The 20,170-nt window shown below is 43.0% G+C and overlaps 1 protein-coding gene across 1 annotated transcript in view; it reads right to left on the bottom strand.

The window, feature by feature from the left end:
• Positions 1–5,310: 5,310 nt before the first annotated feature.
• The window catches only part of SYT6 (synaptotagmin 6), a 607,564-nt gene continuing 592,704 nt past the window's right edge, over positions 5,311–20,170 (bottom strand). The window contains exon 7 of the mRNA XM_078640534.1: positions 5,311–7,587. Coding sequence (XP_078496660.1) covers positions 7,516–7,587 — 72 coding nt within the window. The 3' untranslated portion in view covers positions 5,311–7,515. The remainder of the gene's footprint in view (positions 7,588–20,170) is intronic.

The following is a 20,170-nucleotide window of genomic DNA, read 5'->3' as shown; positions in this document are numbered from 1 at the left end:
CTGTTTTTGTAGAGCTATGACTTGAGAATGGAGAGTCTGTGTTTTAGCATATGATGAGTTTAGTGTCTCAACACTATGTTTAATTTTAATAACTCTTTCTTCTAATTTTTCCCAACTGTCTGTTAGGAATTGTATTTGGGTATTGGTCTCTTCAACAAATGGTCTTAAGGCCCAAATTTCCTCTAAGAGAAGATTCATGGAGACCAGTGAGGTCTGTTTTGGTGGTGAAGGAGTATCTTTTTTCAATCTTTTAGAAGTTGTTGTAGTGGAAGTTGCTCCGGAAGCATTAGCTAGGGGTGAAAATGCCATTTTAGGTGATGAAGTCTGGGTTGCTTCCATTTAGAAAAATGAAGTGTGTTAATTAGACCAGAGAAGCGCTGATATTCAATACTGATGGAGATAGTCTTATTTCAAAAGCAATTGTTAAAGTTCAATAACACAGCTGGGAATGTTACGTGAATAATAGTTTAAAAAAAGCGACAAATTGATACACACAGAATGATGAAGTACATCAAAGTTAATTGTGCATATTTAAGTGACAGACAAATATCTGAGTAATAGAAGGCAACTTTTTATGAGCATTAAACAGAAGAAACTTGAAAAAATGCACACTAAACTATAACAATAAGGGGTCTGATATGGTATATTGAGATTTCCTGAATAACTATTGGACATAAAAAACAATCATTTAGTTCCAGGTGGTAAAAATGAATGCAGACCTGATATTTTGTCCTGTATTGTTGGTTTTGTCCTTAAAACGTGTATACTGTACCAATACTGCTGATAGAAATGAAGGAGAAGCTTGCAGTCTGCACAAATTCTATGTAGAAGATGTGTTTACTCTTTAAGTTTCATATTTGGCAAGATTTATTACCGTCCGTGTGGAAAGCTGAAGTACGTGAGGAAAATTAGTCATTTCTGAAATGCGCGCGTACCTGTGAGTGCATCATCCATAAAATGGCAGCCGGTATCTCTGTCCGGTCACCGAGGGAGAGAGCGCTGTAGTAACAAGCCGTGAACAAGGTGGGCTCCGAAAGTCACCACTGTGTGTGCAGTAACAGTTCCGACATCCGCTCGCCTGCGGTGAAGAGCGCTTGCTGTGTATTACAGCATGAAAGTCCCTTAATCGTTCCACCGCCACTTGCACGGTCAGGTAAACGCCGCCATCTTCGTTGGGTGCAAACCACGCCCCTGTTATTATTATTCCTTGGTAGCAGCTTGAGCTGAATAGAGATGGTTTTTGCAGGTGATTATTTCATTTCTAAATTAGAAATGATCACAGAAAACAACAAATACTGCAATGTTTTCTGGGCAAGAAGAGTTGTTAAAGTTGTTGGGATGATTTCTTTTCTCCGTATGAATACATAGTTACACATCTTCCTGGTGAAAATAGTGCATTGGCAGATGGACTGTTCTGCCAATACTAAACTTCAGTTTTTGAGTAGACGCACATTTTTGCACTGAGAGTGTACCTGATATCCTTCTTTCTAGAACAAACAAGAACATCTTGAACAATCTGTGGCCATTAAACGCCTCTCACATAAAATGATATGGTCTTCAACAACAATTATTAACCTTAGTATTAAGGCAATGGCATCTCCGTTGACTTCATTGTGATGTTTCCACTTTCAGAAGTATCCTCTATGATTATTGTGACATGGATACATTTTCTGAGATAGCTCATTTGCATTCATAAAATTTCCATAAGCCAAAGAAATAGTACAACGTTTTATGGACAATATTTTTCAAATGTATGTTCTTCCAGTCACTAGTACGTCTGATAGAAGAGACCACAGTTTTATGCCCCATTTGGAAGGTCATTTGTTTTAATGTAGGGATCTCAAAGGCCTTGTCACCTGGATTGAATTTCCCATAGACTGGATTACCTGAATAATCCAACAAAACTTTGAAAAAAGGGTGCAATGCTTTTATAATGCTAAAGTACCTAATTTCTTCTGTCTGGAAGGGTTTCATCCTCTAATGGATCCAGGGACATTGTCAACTGATTCACCTGTGACAGCAGTCTCTGATGTTTACATCTTAATAAGTCTAGCTTAAGGTTAAAAATACTCTACAGGCTGCTAAAGATAGGATGAAGTAATATGTAGCCCAACATAAATGCTCTGAACCAACATGTTCTGTTGGTGGCAATGTCTGACTATCATCTAATTGTTTGCCCGCTCATGGATATTTCTCTAAAGGTGGTCCTTGATTTCTAGGTCCCTTTTCCATCACAAACACAATCAGTCTTCTAGCAGTTTGAATATGTTTATCTCTAGCTTGGCAAGGATATTTGGTTTTATGTTTTCCAAGTAAATAATTTATTACAGGCTGGTTGTCCAATATTCCTTAGCCTGCTTACCAGTGCTGTTGTTAGAGGTTGTCCTGAACATGACGTTGTAGCTATACATGATTTCCTCTTTTTGGAGGTACCCTGCAGTGTTTGGCATGATGGAAAGGTTTTCGGATCTGTAATCATCAATGGGAGAGTATTTTGAACTGTATCAATCAGAGGAAGATGCCACTTCTATTCACACACCTGCCTTGGTACATAGATTACTAGATTACATAGATTAAGCTCAAGCTTGGGCTATACCTGGTCGCAATAGCTTCTCTTGTTAAAGTGGCCCACTAGCCTACAGCACCCACCTGAGCACTCTTACCCACCTAGTGTTGCCCAGCCAGGAGTCAGCATGGCAGGCAAGGTGCGACCATGATGGCAGGAAAACTAGGCTACAACATTGTGGCAAAGATCTTCTCTCTACTGTGGCTATGCAGGGACCTGAAAAGGGCCTTGCTGAATGTTGTGGTTGGAGGGAAGGATACACAAGTGAAGGCCCCATGCACAATGTTCATATGTGGGCTGAGAGGAAAAGCCCCAAGTGGGTGCGCAGCTGGCTATCTTAGGCCACAGTCTAAAGTGGGAGCACTCACACTGTATGGAGTGACACTAACCCACCACTTTTTCCTTTCCCTTTCATACCACATTTTCTTTGTTTCCTATACTTTTTAGGTCATGCCTACATTTCAGCCACTGGCAATTTTGCCTTGTGTATCCTTCGGCCTCAAGCATCCGGTGCTTGCTATCTTTTTGATTCAGCCTTGTAAGGAGTTAATTCTTGCTTTTACCCTTTGTTCTGCTTGATTGGCAGTCCTTCGATGTAACTTGGCACTTTTGTCTGTTACAATATCCAATTTGCTCAACAGTGGAGCTATGGCCAAATAGATGGATCAGAATACATAAAAAAATAATAGGGATAATACAGAAGGCCATTCTAGCCCTAACAGCCATTGGGGTAGGCTAGTTTTCTCTCCCACTGGACAGTCTCTCCTTCCACATAGCCATGCAGACTTCCTCCTTCTGGCAGTAGGTATACTTCCAAGTGCTCCAGAGCAGATCCACAGATCTTCCAGCAGAAAGTGCATACTTCAGGTTATGTCCTCTCACTCCTGGGGCACTTGTCGACAGACACCAGCCTTGTTTGCTCAGCAGCACTTTGAGTACTTTGCGGAGCACTCCTGTCCCTGGTCATAAAGGAGTCTGAACTGGAACCACATGGGTTGGTTTACTTCCCACTATTTTACACAGGTTCTATATAGGGGATGTGGACCCAATGTCTCAAACTGTAGAACCAGTTTGGAATAGTTATTCTAGCAAGTGTTCTACTAAAGCTTCTCTAAAGACACAGCCTTTGTGTAGATTGATGCTACTCACAGAAGGTAGCTCTAGGGCGGTCTGTAACCTGTAGCACCCACAACAGGAGCACAATGACGTTTTAAGTGTCTGCATGTGACTTTCATCCATCCAAACAGAAGGAGTAATCATTGACAGAAAAAACTAGAACCTTCCTCAGTCATACAAAAGAGATTTCAGTCACAATCCTCATGGCTACTATCCACCAAATGGCAATGGTGATGAAGACAAATTAAAAGGTCCTTGCCAACAAAAGTCCTGATGTGATTCCCAAAGAATGTGTAAAGGCTTTAAAGCTTCCATCACCTGAAATGGTTCCATTATTAACTAGGGGAATTTCCACGATGGAGACACACAAAAAGTAATTTAATTTAACTTAACAGTATTTACCATGAAATCAAAATACAAACCACATGCATAAGTGATGCAAGAGCTCTGTATGTTGATCACGGTTCAGCTAGAAGTGTAGATACTGCAACTGGATAAGGCGTGTATGGACATGCTTTCATGATAATAGTTTAATGTGAGTTTGTTTCGATTATACTGCACTCTTTTTTAATAAGGACTGGCACATTTGAAATGACCATGACCAACGATGGCTGACAAGGTTGCTGCACTTACAAAATTCAAGTAATTCACAAAAAAAATTTTTGTTTTTGATGTACTTTTTTGTGGTATTTAAACAGTGCAAACAAAATAAACTTGGTTACAAAGCTTGAAGAGCATGTTCCTGGTGCAATGTCCATTTCCTTAATTCTCCGGTAAAACAAAGAAAGCCACCATTGCCAAAGGCAGAGGATCTCACCATAGCAAGACAGTCTGATAATTTCTTTTTTTTTTAACGTTTTTGTACTGTAAACATATGCCACAAAACTATAGAGGAGAACAAGAAAATACGCTATCACCTTAATGTGGCAGCCTTATGCTTGCAATGAAAACTTACATTTTGTAAAACACTGAATGATGCAGCTGTTTTACTAGTAATATTTTTTTAACACCAGCATTTCATTGTGCCATGCATTTTATTAATATTATTTGCGAAGGAGGCAACAATAAATCACTAAGTAATGAAGCACTCGACAGGTATAATGTTACAAACATGTTATAACTTTACAGAGGAACAACGGCTAAATAAATAGCCAGCATTTAAAGTTAATATAAGTAATACATAAAATAAAAAGCACACTTTGAACGAGCTTGGCAACTGAAAAGAAAGGAACTATTTTTTGTGTGAATGTCAACAACGTGCCAGGCTTTGTGGCACACCTCAACGTGGAACGAAGCAACGAGTAAAGTGGGTTGACCGATTTTCCAAGCTGTGTGCTGCAGTGGGTGGAAGTAAGATGTAAATGACAGTTTATCAAACAAATGGATGAACACCACTGACTAAAAAACCTCTCCATTTGATATACGGCTGTTGGGAAATTCAATAGCGGTATCAAGGTTCAGGCCTAGAAAGTGGAAGGGCGTTTCTCTTGTCTTTTTGGTCTTGCCCAAAAAACATTACATCAACACCTACATGCTGAGTATGCTATTTTGTAATAAATACAATAACTATAGTAATGCTATTTTAAAAGCGTCAATGATATTATTTAAAATAAAGTGTTTTCAGTCTCTTTAATTCATCTTTTATTTTATTTATTTTTGTCAACGCGGTTCTAAAAGCCCAAAATTCTAAAGATTTAGAAAATAAATGAATGAACAGTTGAACATTAATGTACACTGTACATCAGTGATCTGCAGAATAATTGCTTGCCAGCTGAAATGTTCTCAAGTACAAGCCAGAGAGTAATCATTCACTTACAAACACAACAGTACTTCACAATTTAACAAAAGTTTAAGCTAAAAGGTATTAAAAGTCCAAATGTTCTTAATAAAGACTTGACTTCTTCCTCTCCCACATACCTGTTCATTTTACACTAACGAACACAATATGATGACAGCAATGACTGTTGATGGCAATCTCCATTGGAAAAGTATGAATGTTACAATGTCATTCAGATATTTATTATGTTTTGCTATTGGTCTGACCCACCTACATTTGTGCCATGTTGCATGGTAAACATAGAATATATTACTATCATCAAATCAAAACTTATAATTTACAACTACTAAACATGAAATGAATCTTGGCAGAATAAAAATGTTTAACTTGTCTACAAATTGATATTTCCAAACGATCATATTCCAAAGTCTGCGGGGAATCCTGGCACCTGTAAAAGATCCACATGGTTCAATATTCTGTTACAAGTTGCCCTTTTGTAATTTTTAAATATTGCTTATTGGTTTACAACTAAGCATTTTATTATTTCCTTTTGGTAAATCATTCAGTTTTATTTTTAATAAATAATTAAGATATTAAAAGAATTTTGAAAAGAAGGCTCTGTTTTATGGAACCTGAAAACAGCTGTCTTTACCAATGTCACCAACTATTATGACATTTCTCTCATCAGCCAACACGAATTCCTCCAAGGAAATGGAGTTAAACCTCAAAATAAACTTTCTTATAGCTAAAAGATTCATACAAACAGTAAAACATTTAAATACACCATTAGAACAGTAGTAAATAAGAAAGTTACAACAATGGAAACACAATTTCAAATTACGGTTATGGCAAAACGATTCCAGAGACAATGAGTGAGGGCATTAAAGGACCAGCCACACAAAATATCTAATAGACTAAAGCACCTGAGAATCCATTTTAGTATCACTCAAATATGTGTTTTAATGAAATACCGTTATCGTTGGGGAAAGGTTTTATGTCTGTAACACAATGCTGCCTAATGAACAAGATTAGAGACGTTGGCTGTTTAGCTGTCTGCTAAAGGACTATGTATTTTTTCTAGAGTTTCTCAACTAGAATTGCTTTTTGGTGCTATAAACCTCACATGACAGCAACTTTACTAGCGTAGATAAGGGGGTTTTAAAACCAGGTGTGTCCCCTTGATTTCAATTGTAGGATACAGGCAGTATCATTCATTCTTTGTTGAAAGCTGATGGGACCAATTACCATTATGATGTTGTTAACCAAAAGACAAAGGACGTTTTTAGGGGGTGAACCTCAAACTTGTGTTTGCAATGAACATCAGAGCACATGAACTTTCCAGGCAAGAGGTTTTGAAACTCGCATCTTATAATTAGTTGGGGCATATTGCAAACGTCCATGGAAATCAAAATACTCTGACACTATTGCACATTTAAATAATTCTTAATTGCTTTGCTTTCAGCACAATGCTTTTAAATATGAAGTGAAAAGAAAACTAAAAGTTAAATGAAACTATTGAAGAATATGAGGAATGAGGAACGTTTTGAACTGTATACAACTTTCAGTAACAGCTGTACTGTACAACGCTTTAAACGTGTGTCAGAACGAACATATAAATACTTCATTCGTATCAACGTCAGCAAATATACTCAGTCAGGAGAATGATGTTCACCAACTCTGAACCGATGATAGACACCAGCGATCAGAAAGTCTGCTAAATATCCGTCTCCACAAACAAGGTAAGAGTTATTCTTAAAAATCCCACAAAAAGCAGTGCAGTTGTCGTCTTGTTACGCGTGTTAGCTGACTGCAGGTGGAAAACACAAGGAAACTATTGTGCATGAAACAGAAAAGACGAAGAAAAATCAGACCGCTGAAACAAGTATTTTGAGTTTTCCCTCGATTTTCCATGGAGAAGTAATTTAAACTTCGGAGGGTTTTTGACTTGCTTCTGAGATTCGTGTGGTGCTCCTGCTTGGCAGCAGGTTTTTCAACCTGTCGAACAAGTGCCAAAGAAGACGAGTCCTATTGCCATTCCATTCCATGGAGGTTGAGCTCAAGGTGTTGGCGGTGGCTTTGGGGATGGGCAGGAGCCTTGACTGTCGAAGCTTGCTGCTCGACCCTGCCACTGCAAAAACACGAGGAAAGAAAACACTTTATTTCCATATGATCGATTAATTTGCTACAACGATGCATCAGATAATTATAACTACTAATAATAAGCACTGGACCAAAAGGGAATCACATTTAATAAGGATTTAAAATCGGCACAGTACGAAATAAGGATGAGAAAAGTCTACAAAGCATGGTTTTTTCTTTTACTTTTCATAAAACAATTGTAAATTATGCCCTATGTAGTGAAACACATGCATAAACTGAACCACTGATGTTTCAAAATGTATCAATGGCGTGAGAAAATGGAAATAAAATATTGACTCAAACATGGCATGCAAAGCACTAAGCAGTTCCAGTTAAATAGGGGGATGTAATTAAGCATGGGCGGATTTTGCGGATCCACGATTCACGAATTTGCGAATTCACGGATCGTGGATCCGCAAAATCCGCGGATTTTGCGGATCGGCGGATTTGGGGGCGGGGCTTCCTCGAGTGTGTGGGCGGGGACAAACGGACGGGGCTTCCATGCGAGCGCACATGCCTCTTGTGTGTATAAAAGGTCAGAGACCGATCAGAGCGGCAGATTAAGAGACAGAAGCTCCTGGTCACAGGAACAGCACGGGGATTGCGCTCGTGAAAGTCAAAGATGCAAATGCCTCTGGCCTGCATCACAGCGGATTTTCGATGGTATATTTGGGAAGAAGGCACACCTGCCCAGCCTCCACAACGCTCACGATTGATTTTGGGCTGATGAATGAGTCACTGAATTTAAGCTTCAACTAGGGCACATGCTTTATTGATATCTGCAAGTGTTTCCTGTTGAGGTTTATTTTTTGTGCCAGGACCGTCGTGCCAGAATGAACCCTGCCCTTCATATTTATTCAAGAAGACACCACCGTTTTTCCCCATCGTAAATAATTTACGATGGCGCCGGCAAGCTGCCAGCGCCATCCTGAAAAAGTTACTTAATTAGCTTCAACAGGAAGCTCCATTTGATAAAATAAAGCAGGCGCTCGAGCCCCTGCTGTATCTTATCTATTAGAGCTTCCTGTTGAAGCTAATTAAGTAACTATTTGAGGATGACGCTGGCAGCTTGCCGGCGCCATCGTAAATTAGGCTTTGAACTTTTGACTGCGGAATCCGCCGCTCGCGGATTGCGGATTTTCGGTAAATTCGCGAGAGTTCGCGGACCGCGAATTTACCGAAAATCCGCAAAATCCGCGATCGGAGCGGATTTTGCGCTCATGCTTAGATGTAATAACCTTTGTGAGATGATTATTACAAGATGAATCTAGCTTTTACTACACAAACAGCAGTGGCTTCAACACTCACAATGCATAAGAAGGATGTTATACCTATGTATTATTTTACAAAGTAGACACTAAAAAATCATTCCGATAAATAATGGATTTCAAATAATGGAAACATAAGTTTCTCATTCTGACTTCCCTCTCACCCGTGCATTTCATCAGCCCAAATAAGCTTGCAAATTGCAAACGTAGCCTTCACTAAAACTCAAACTAACATCATAAATATGTCATGTTTACAACTATATTTAGCCAGTCACAAAATTAGTCAACATACTATTTATAATAAATGTTTTTCAGTTTGATTTATGTTATTGAAAATCAGACTAAATCATGAAAAACAAAACAGGCACGCACTGTAATGGTCTCCATCATGACTATCTGCTGACATTTACAAATTAGTTTTGTATGCATGATCATCATAACAGCAGGAGGTTTACTGCACAAAAGGCCCTTGAGCCCAACAAGTGTTGGCACCCATCGTTTTCACCTTCATGGTACTTTGGTATCAGACCGGACTGGGAATGAGGACTGGCCCTGGCAATTGAGTCGGACCGGCCGAGGTGGCAGGCGGGTGGTGGACATGGAAACACTGCAGCTGCAAAAACCGGTGCAAAACCGGTCCCCACTGGTTCAAAACCACCCCCACCATTCCGGCCCACAGGGGAAATGCCTGGTGCCCGCTACAGCCAATACAGCCTGGTTTGGTATTCTAGAACTGGCCACCGATGCTTGTGCAGCACCTTAAGTGATTACCAATGGCATGAACTCCCATTCTGCACCTGCAACATCACATGGGCGCTTTCTCTCATATGCATAGTGACCTTTGCCATTAGTCCCACACCATATTTCAGAAGCAAGAGCAAACACACAATGGGGAGGTGCACTGATTGTGTGCCATATAGAAGGTGATGCACAGTCAGTGCGCTCAAAGAGCACCCATTGAAAGGCAGCACAATATCCAGGGGACTCCTCAGGCATTCCCCTGCATGAGAGTGCAGTCAGAGATTGCATCCAATTGTAGGGGATCCTTTAAAATTCAGACTGGGGGCACGGTCAGTGAAAGAAATCTCCAGTTTGAAACCATGACTGTCTGTCACTGCTTGCTGTGCCCAGCCAGAAGTTTCAACATTATTTCGAGTTACATCGCACCCCCTCGTAGGCATTGTATTTTTTTTTTACATTTTTATTCATGTTTGCATCTTTGGCAAAACTTCACAACACTTTTCTAAAGTTTGATTCATTCACACAGATTCTCCCCTGGAGAGTTTCATGATCCATCAATTTAGATAAAATTTAAAAACGGGTGTTGGGGTAATGCACGAAATCCCATATTAATTTGCATGGTGAAAAGTCTGCTGGTGCTCCAAGAGCAAAAATGGCATGAAGGATTTTCACTAAATTTGTATGAAATGAAGCAGCATATTCAGATGTGTGATACCATTTGGATTTTGTGAAAATCTGTGAAGCATTTTTTTGTAAAAACAAAACACAAGTGGTCAAATTAGTTCAACAAAATGAATAGAAATGTAGACAGCTGGGCTGCCATATGGTATTTTCCAAGTCTGTTAATGAAAAACTGACAAAACAAAAAATGATTGGGGTGGGGTAAATGTTTCCACTGGACCCAATGTGGAGTCAATCAATCAATCAGGATTTGTAGAACATGCTAATCACCCGAAAGGGTATCCACGCACTAGGTCCAGGCAGCTTGGGGGCTTCAGTCTAAGAGCCAGGTCTTGAGTCTCCTTCTGATTTCCTGGAGGGAGAGAAAAGTTCAGGATTTCAGGGTGAGGTAGGAGGAGGAACGAGCTCTATTTTTGCTGTAACAGATGCAGGAGGTGTGAGCAAGGGAGGTGGAGTGCAGGAGTCTTCAGGGTCTGTGGAAGCTCAGGCAGTGGTTGAGGTATGCTGGTCCTTGGTTGTGAATGGCTTTGTAGGCCTTTATCAGAATCAGCATCTCTTGTGTAAAGTGAGCCAGTGGAGTTTCTTCAGGTGGGGGGAGGTGGGCCCATTTGGGGAGGTCGAGAAAGAGTATGCCTGCTCAGCACTGGATGGTCTGCAGTCTCTTCACGAGGTGTGATGTGATTCCAGCATAAAGAGGGTTGCAATTGTCCAGGTGGCTGGTGATTACCAGCATGTGTGACAGTATGTTTGGTGGATAGAGGGAGACATTTGAAGATCTTACAGAGCATGCGGAGGGTGAGGAAGCAGGCAGAGGAGACTTTGTTGATCTGGCTCTTCATGGTGAGTTTGCTGTCCAGGATGATGCTGAGGTTCCAGACTTGGTCTGTAGGGATGGAATCCCAGGTCGGCAGGAAACCAGTTGACTTCCAACTGCAAGGCGGTGCCCCCAAACATCAGAACTTCGGTCTTGTCTGTGTTGAGCCTGAAGCAGATGTCTTGCACCCAGTTGGCGATGCTGGTCAAGCAGAGATGGAATCTGGCCGTTGTGGTGAGGGGGGGGGGGGTCTTCAGAAAATGAGAGGATGAGCTGGGTGTCCTCATCGCTGGAAATGGTTGTAAGTCAGTGGTTTCTGACTATGTAGGCCAGGGGGTTCATGTAGGTATTGAGAAGGGTGGAGTTGAAGGAAGAGCCTTGAGGGATACAGCTGATGATGTTCCCAGACTCTGAGGTGACAGGAGGGAGGTGGACTCTCTGAGTTCTTCCCATTTGCTAATGTTGCCTAGCCGCAATTGAACTGAGGAGGCATTCAAAGGCTTAAAGGTACTGAAGCCCACACCCTGGGAAAAAAGTTTCTGGGCAAAATTGAGTGGGCAGAGAAAGTAAACTGTGACCTCAATTATGACATGGGGAAGAATCCCTGAGTAGCAGAGAGCAGCCAAACATTAAAAATCCCCCATGCATATTGCAGGTGTTACAAACCTTGCATTTTGCAATGGTGGATCTGGATTCTTAAATCTGGTCACAGACCTTCACATCTAGATCCTTGAATTGAGGCATGGATCCTTGAATCCTGATGTGCAGATTAAAAATATATATATATGTATCCCATGTGTTGCTGTATAAGGCAAAAAGCCATGTGTAACAGGCTCAGTGGGAAAGGGACTGGTCATTGAATCTGCATGCAGTAGTTGACACGTACAGGTGTTGTGCGTAGGATGGGCACTGGCGCGCAGCCCGGTCATAGGCCACAAACAGCACCTAGCACAAACTATACTGAGCAGCATACAAACCTTGGCCAAGCATTGTTCTGGGTTCAGGGCCTGGCTATAGGCCACACCCTGCATGCAGAGCCTTTAGTTCATAAAGGATGGATGAGCGCAACTGTTTTGTGTAGTGCTGTGTGAGTTTGTAATAAAGGAACCCTTGTGGCTCCTGATGAACTCCATAGAACTGTGACGTAAGCATGAGGGCCAGAGAAATGAATTCAGGTTTAGAATGTTGAGTTTGTGGTTACATGCAGAAGACTAAAGACACATTATACTAAGCTCCATGTGTAGCGTAGTCATTGGCGAGTACCTGGGTTGGGGAGGATGCTACAACTGGCAACGAGGATGGGAAAAACATCTCATCAATCAACAATGCTCTCTCAGAGAGTTTGCTACGGTGCTGCAAACTGTGTGTGTGCACGTGTACCTCTGCCGACGTATGGAGTCAATGTTTGGCGTTTGTTGAGTCAAAGTGCAGCCCCAGTCCATGTAAAGCATTTGAAGAAAACGAAATCTCCACTAAGAATTTTACACATTGTTGGCCGAAAACCTGCTGGGAAGGCTGCAAAGAGGTACTGCGCTACTATGCAACTCAAAGCCGTACATCATACAGAGTGATAACGCTACAGGTGGATGCAACCAGGTTTTGAAAGATCAGCAAATTGCAAGGTAACACTACGAACAGAAAAACTACGAGGCAGAGAGCAACTAAGTGTCAGATAGCACAAAGAGACACTGTTAGATATGGGATTTCAGGTTGGCTAGGGCTTGTGCCTAAGCCAGGCAGAATCTACCACTCTACTCAGGGCAAGGGAGTTACACGCTGAAGATAAACGCTGCTCACCCCCTTGGTTGCTTGGCACGAGCAGTCAGGCTTATCCTAGAAGCAATGTGTAAAGCATTTGCTCAACACACACACAGAGCAGCAATACACTAGGCACAGCACAAAAGAAACTCCACACAAGGTTATATAAAAAAAAGTAGCCTTTGTATTATCCAAAACACATTAGAATCATAATTACACACATACACTGTGCCAACTGGCACTAGGCAATATTCACAGGGGATTATATACATGACAGGGCCAATCGGGCCACTGTCATAACCTTTAGAAAGCACTAGTAGCACATATAAAACACAACCAGTGACCACTGGTAAAATACTGTACTTAGCATTATCACTTGCAACATAAATGAATTATGTCTGCGTCACATTAGGTATAAAACACATTATGCATAAATCTCATAAGCATAAACACATTATGCAACCTCTGTAGGCATCACATTAGGCATAAAACACATTATGCACAAACCGCATAAGCATAAACACATTATGCAACCTCTGTAGGCATCACATTAGGGCCTTGCGCCCTACCAACACTGAACCCTGACCAACAGGCCTTTTGTGGGGCTCTAATGCACTTTGTCCCAAATGCCAGGGCGCTAAGCTGCCACTTGCAGCTGGATGCAGGGCCACCAGGCCAGCACCAGAAAATGGGGCAATGGTATGATCCACCGGGTCTCTCTTGAGACCAGAAACCATGTCACCACTGTTGCAGCTGCCCGCTGTTTGGCAAGGCAGCTGTGGAATAACCCTTGGCACCACAGTGCCTCTTGAGCCCCACTCCGGGACACTACACACAAAATTACCCCCATGTTGCAGCTGCCTGCTGTCCACCGGGGCAACTGTGGCAAACAAGTACCAGCACCAGTTGTGCCTGGGGAGCCCCCTTTATCGGGCCTCGCCTGGTGCCTTCATCAGGCACCACAATGCGGCTCTCCAGAGGCAAGGCTACAAAGCTCCAGGCTCTCCAATCAATCGGGACTCCACCGTCTGGAAACCGGTGTCTCACTAGCTTCAGGTACTCCGCTCTCTCCTCCACACGCGGGACTCTCGGCTTTTGGGCTTTAGGCCATGTCCCCAACCAGGCACCGCCACCGGGCTTCCTTTCCCACTGCTGAGGGAGGTGGTACTGGGGCACGCGAGGCTCAGTCAGGCACGGGCGCCCGACTTCCATTTCAGATCTCAGCGGCTCCTCTCGGCGGCTTCTGGCAAATGCAGGGTGGGATCCCGCTTCTCAATGCTGGCAAAAGCAGGGTGGGCTCCCACTTCTAAATGCTCTCAAGGTGGGGTAGGCTCCCACTCTCCTTGGGCCAGGCTCCGCCCATGATCAGGCGGCCTGCCTGACTTCCGGCTCGGGCCACGGCGGGGCACAACACAAACCCACGGTAGAGGCTCGCTTGGGGGCACAAAACGGCGTAGCAGGCTCCCACCTTAAAGTAAGTACAAATGCGGGGTGGGCTCCCATTCAAAGGGACATCAATGCGTGGTAGGCTCCTGCTTTCCTCAATGAGCCCAAATGCGGGGTAGGCTCCCGCTGTACCAGCAACTCAGAGGAATCCCTGCGCTGGGATGCCCTCTAAATCCTCATGCAGTACAGCGCTGCCAGCCTCACAATCCCCGGGGCATTCTTTGCGCTGAGTGCACTTCCCAGGATAATTAGGCAAAAAAAAATCATCAGGGACAGAGCTGGGCACAGGCAGGCCGGCACGTAGGCACCCCAGGAAGCAGCAGCTGGAACCCAGAGCGGTTCCTACTGTAGCCCAGCAGTCCCCGACCCCAGCACAGGTACCAGCAAGCACACTTACATGGGGTCACAGCCTCAATATTTATACCACATTTCTCTTTGCCTGTCCTGGCACAGGGATTGGGGGAACCAGTCTCATCTGATTATGGGGGTATTGGAGCATTCTGTTTACAGGGCTCCTCTTCCCCTTTGTCAGATGGGGGCTTGGTCATCAGACCACCACAAGGGGGCAGAGCCAGCATTCACCTAAGCAGGTACAGACCTATTCAGGGTCAGGTGACTACTCCTCCCACTACTCCAAATGCAGATGAGATGTTCAGCCTAGGGCTGACTCGCCTTGCCCTCCATGGAGCCACACACACCTCACCAGTCCCCTGTCACTCCAGAGCCAGACATGCAATACACATCAGGCAGGCAGACACATAGCACACAGAAATGCCAACTTGTAAAAGTGCAAAAACCTATAGGGGTTAAGCCCAAAGGACCGGGGCCAGGTAGGGCTATTCAAAATTCAGAACACAAAACAATGAATCCGGCTCCGTACTACCGTACACTCCTCCCAACTCATGGAATAACGAACAGTCAACTCTTTTATCTGTCCAAATGGAATTTTTATCAGACCATTCCTGTTTCTTTAAAAGTTGATCAAAACAATTTTTTTGGGACTGAAAAAGAAACAGACTTATCAAATTCACACATGAACTTACACGTATATACAATTCACAATAACACACTTAAAGACAAAAATGGACTTAGACGCTGTGAAAAAATTATTGGCAACAGCTTGCAACATGACAATCATCAAATATATTCATACATTAATCTGATGCAAAACACATTTTTAGAAAAATGTACATCATATTCAACATTTAGTAATAAACATGAAAATATCCAATGTTATGAACCACATATGTTATTCCAGCTCCAGTGTCAAAAGAGTATCTGAATAGTGTATCAATCCTTTATCAAATAGTTTCCTTCAACACTCGCCGCATTCAGAATTAACTAAATGCCTCCCAAAATGCCAATGTGTTTCAAGACCCAGGCGAACAGTACTGGGACTATCATCAGGGCTTCATATAAATGGACCGGATATTCTGTTTTCTAGATTTGGAGCAGCCACTCCAGCTTGTTTACTCCAAGAGTTTTTGGCTGTTCTGCCACTGGACTCGTTTATGTTTCTGCCTACGAGGCTCCCTTAAAACTTTGCCAGTATACATTTCTTTACTGCAGAGTATGGGCAGGACTGAGTTCCTGCAAGACTCTTTATTTTTACTGCATCTTTACCAATTCAAAACTCTGGATGTAATAGACTATCCTTTTGCTCAAATACAGGTGTGCTTTCCCTCACGGGTATTATTTTTACCCTCAAATACGAGAAGGAATATTCAGCTTGTGCACCATGCTGGTTGTGATTCAACTCGGCATCTCAAAACCCAAACTCCAGAGCCAGACATGCAATACACATCAGGCAGGCAGACACATAGCACACAGAAATGCCAACTTTAAAAGTGGCATTTCTAAAACAGTGATAATAAATGTGCACACACCATTGAGCAGCATTCATTATTACTATTCCAAACATACCAAACTTGACCACGCTGCTCCTCTCATATCAGGAATTACCACTGAAACACTTATCAGGGAATCCCCAATGCATTCCTATGAGAGGGCAGCCTCACACCAGTGAGAAACCAAAATGGCTGTTTGTTACTACAAGGACATGTCACACACTTAATGTACAAGTCTTTCCTTTTATGTACAATGCACCATGCCCATAGGGTTAGCTAGGGCCTACCTTAGGGGTGACTGACATGCAGTAAAAGGGGGGTCACAGATGTGGCACCCACTTTATGTGCCACGTCACAGCAGCAGTAACACTGCACGCGCAGGCCCTGCAATGGCAGAGGCCTGAGACAGGTTTGAAAGGCTACTTTGGCGGGTGGCGCAATCAGCGCTGCAATCCTACCAGTAGCATTTAATTTACTGGCCCTGGGCATCTGTGATACAACTTTAGAAGGGACTGTCAGTTAAAATAAATATGCCAAACAGGTGTAGACCAATCTTACCATGTTTACCACAGAGAGCACGTGCACTTTACACTGGACAGCAGTGCTAAAGTGCCCAGAGTCCTTGAACCACCAACACCATGTCAGAAAATCACCAGGGATGACCCTGCAAAAAGGGCCAAGTCCAACAGACACCTAAAGGCAAAGTGATACAGGAAACCATCATCCGCTTACCAGTACTGATTAAAGAGAGCCATCATGCCACAGCGCTAAAGAGAGTGACCCCAGATGAAGCGCCAGGGGTTGTGCTTGCAGTACCGTCCATACACCCAAAGCGGCACCTCACCAAAGATGCTGGGTGGGGCTCAGGGGAACTCCACAGGTCTCTGGAGTTCAGAAAGCCAAGAGCAGCAATCATAATCGTGAACGTTTGCTTTTCCAGTGGAGACCAAGAAAGGGGTCATGTTTCCTGTCAGTATCACAGATCTAGAGGCGAGCATGTTGCAAGGCCTCAGAGATGGTTTGCATAAACAAGATGATCATCAAGCAGCATGGGAAAGAACTCTACTCTCCACATCACAAAAGTTCCAACAATGGCTAGAATGCAGCCGCCTTCTTGAAATCACCAGGTCCATTCAATATCTTCAAATAGTCAAATATTTGCAACAGATGGACTGCCTGGATAGAGCCATTTGATGATTTCATTGATACAATTGAAGAAGAAGATATCAATAAGATTATCATGTTCCTTGAGAACCTTGCTGGTGAAGCTGAAAAAGAAGGCATAAAGAAAATGCAGCGAGCTGACAAAATTAAATTCAGTCAAATCAAAACTGTCCTAAATCTCGAGTCAATCCAGGCAGAGCTTAAGTGGGCAGAGTCGCTTGGCTTTCTTTTCACTTTGTCCGCTAAAATTTCCTTAGCTAGCATCCAATTAAGTGGCCTCCTGGCTATGCAGCTGCATTTCGGGCTTCCTTAGATGAGAATCTACTGAAGTATCTTTTGAATTTCTTCAACTTTAGTGTGCTAGAAGATCTGAACCTGCATTTGGACACTACGTCAGAGCCTCATGGTTGATTACTCTTTGATAATATGTCCTTTTGGAATTTGAAGCAATTAGTTGATTGATCCTCCCACTCTGCAGGTCATATTTTAGACCCATTTTTTCTATTGAGCCTTTCAGGGTGTCAGATATTCTTATGAATGACTGGTCAGGCCATGCCATGATCTACTTTTCCTGGAGAGTGGATCAAGGACTGACCGGCAGATGTACTATCCACTCCCTCCCTCATAGAAAGTGGGCCAAAAGTCTTTGTGAATTGACAGTGAAACTCTTGGTAACGCTATCCCAACATTGCATGCGAATATGGAAGCTGGCTTTCAATTGGTTAATGGATGGTTCCTATGGATAGCAAATACAGTTGCTCCAATGAAGGACAGCTCAAGCTTAGTCAAGAGCAGACACGCCTACGCTCCAAGGTTCAATGATAAGCTCAGGAGCCAGCGCTAACATTGAATGAATGTTAAAGAGGCTGGAGATAGACTTATCATCCAGAGGGTAAGGAACTCTATAAAAGTGCACTGAGGGACTACCATCAAGCTATAAAGAGGGCCCAAGTGGACCTCTTTGCTAGGCAGTCTATAGATGTAGATTCAATGATGTTTTTTGAATCATGAATTAAATCACTCACCCAGAGGCCCTTCACCTACTGCTAGATGCCCCCCTCCAAGCTCTGTGCTCAGGTAATGGATTACTTCAGCAACAAAAACAGAGATATTGTGGATGCTCTCAAGAGAACAGATGGCCCCTTAGAGACAGATATACCGGATGCATCACTGGCATTTCCTTTCCAGTCTGGGGTCTGCTCCCTTGTTGAGTTCAGTCCGATTACACTGAAAGAGTCAGAACAAGCTTTGAAAGCTTGTAAATGGGGGTCAACCGATAAACCCTGCCCTCCTCAGATTTTGGCAGCTAACATAGCTATTAACAACACCCTCAATTCTACTTAACCTCTGCTACTATGCTGTGATGTTGTAAACAGGCCAAGTTAATTTCCTTACTAAAAAGCCATCCTCCAACAAGTTTATCTTTACTAATGTTAGACCCATTTCCCGGTTGCCCACTTTTTTGAAAGTATTAGAGAAGTGAGTCAATCAGCTTTTGTCTAAATACTTGGAAAATCACCAGTTCTTACATCTTTCCCAATCGGATTTCAGACCTGGTTTAGTATGCAGTCTGCACTCGTGGAGGTCTCCGACACCATTAAGCTGGCTGTGGATCAGGGGAAACAGATGGCTTTGCTGCTTCTCGATTAATCTGCAGCTTTTGACAAAGTGTTACACCCTATCATAGTACAACATTTGGGAAATATTGGTGTTGGTGGGTCCACTCTGTCCAGGGCCCAATCATTCCTATCAGACGTAGCCAAACAGTCTGGTTGGCACCCCAATTCTCAGACTGAAAGCTCCTTGTGCTTGGAGTCCCCCAGGGATTAGCACTGAGCTCCACATTGTTTAATGTTTGTATGACCCCTCTTGCAGAGCTAATTGAATCCTACAGAGTGCAGGTGGTGTCCCACACTGACAGCCCTCAAATTATCCTCACACTGGAAAAGAACATGCCTAATTCCTTAATTTTAGGTCCTGTCTTTCAGCAGTGTTTTGCTGGATGCACCTGAGTAATCTGCACTGCAATTCTAGTCAAACAGATTCTGTCATTTGATATTATGCCCCCGCTGTGGGTTGGCCAATGGTGGCCCAGTTAGGACCCACCACCTCCAACTCCCTCCTCTGTAGTGAGGACTCTGGGTGTGTAATTTGATTCATTGATTGCTTTTGGGGCTCAGGTTGACAGTGTGGTGGGTGTCTGTGCAGCATCAGAGAATGGTGGTTTATCTGCTGATAACTTCCCATCTGGATTTTGTGAACATCCTTCTTCGGGGTCTGCTGACTTATCAACTGAGAAGACAGCACATAGTGCAGAAGGCCTCAGCATGGCTTCTAGTGAAATTGTTGAAAAGGAGTCACATCCAGCAGCACCTGAAAAAGCTTAATTGGCTTCCCATTAAAGAGGGAGTTCGGTTTAAAAGGCTCATGCTGACAAACAAGGCCTTCTACCATAAAGGCCCATGCTAACTGAGGGACAGGATTAGACTTTGTATTCTGGGTTGATCTCTTCATTCCTCCTATGCTTTGAATGGGTGGTTCTAAGATGGAAGAGTTAAAAATGAGGTGGTTCCTTCTTCTCGTTTCTCGACACCTCTGCCTGGAATTCCCTCCCTTGTACCTTTGGGAGGTGAAGAAAGAACAGACATTCAAACACCTTCTTAAGACCTGGTTTTTTGAAGGAGCTTTTGAGTAGAGATGTGTCAGTACAGATATTCAGGGAGCCGTGTAGATCCGGGACACTCTGTGAGCAGCCGTGTGCTCTATAAACTCCATGACTGATTGATAGATCCAATGCTAAATGTAGATTACAAAAGGTAAATTTTCAAGTCAAGAATGTCAGAAAGCTAGTGA

Source organism: Lissotriton helveticus, chromosome 5_1 (assembly GCF_964261635.1).
Source record: "Lissotriton helveticus chromosome 5_1, aLisHel1.1, whole genome shotgun sequence".
Lineage (NCBI taxonomy): Eukaryota > Metazoa > Chordata > Amphibia > Caudata > Salamandridae > Lissotriton > Lissotriton helveticus.
The sequence above is the reverse complement of the archived record's forward strand: the minus strand, read 5'-3'. Positions and strand labels throughout refer to the sequence as shown.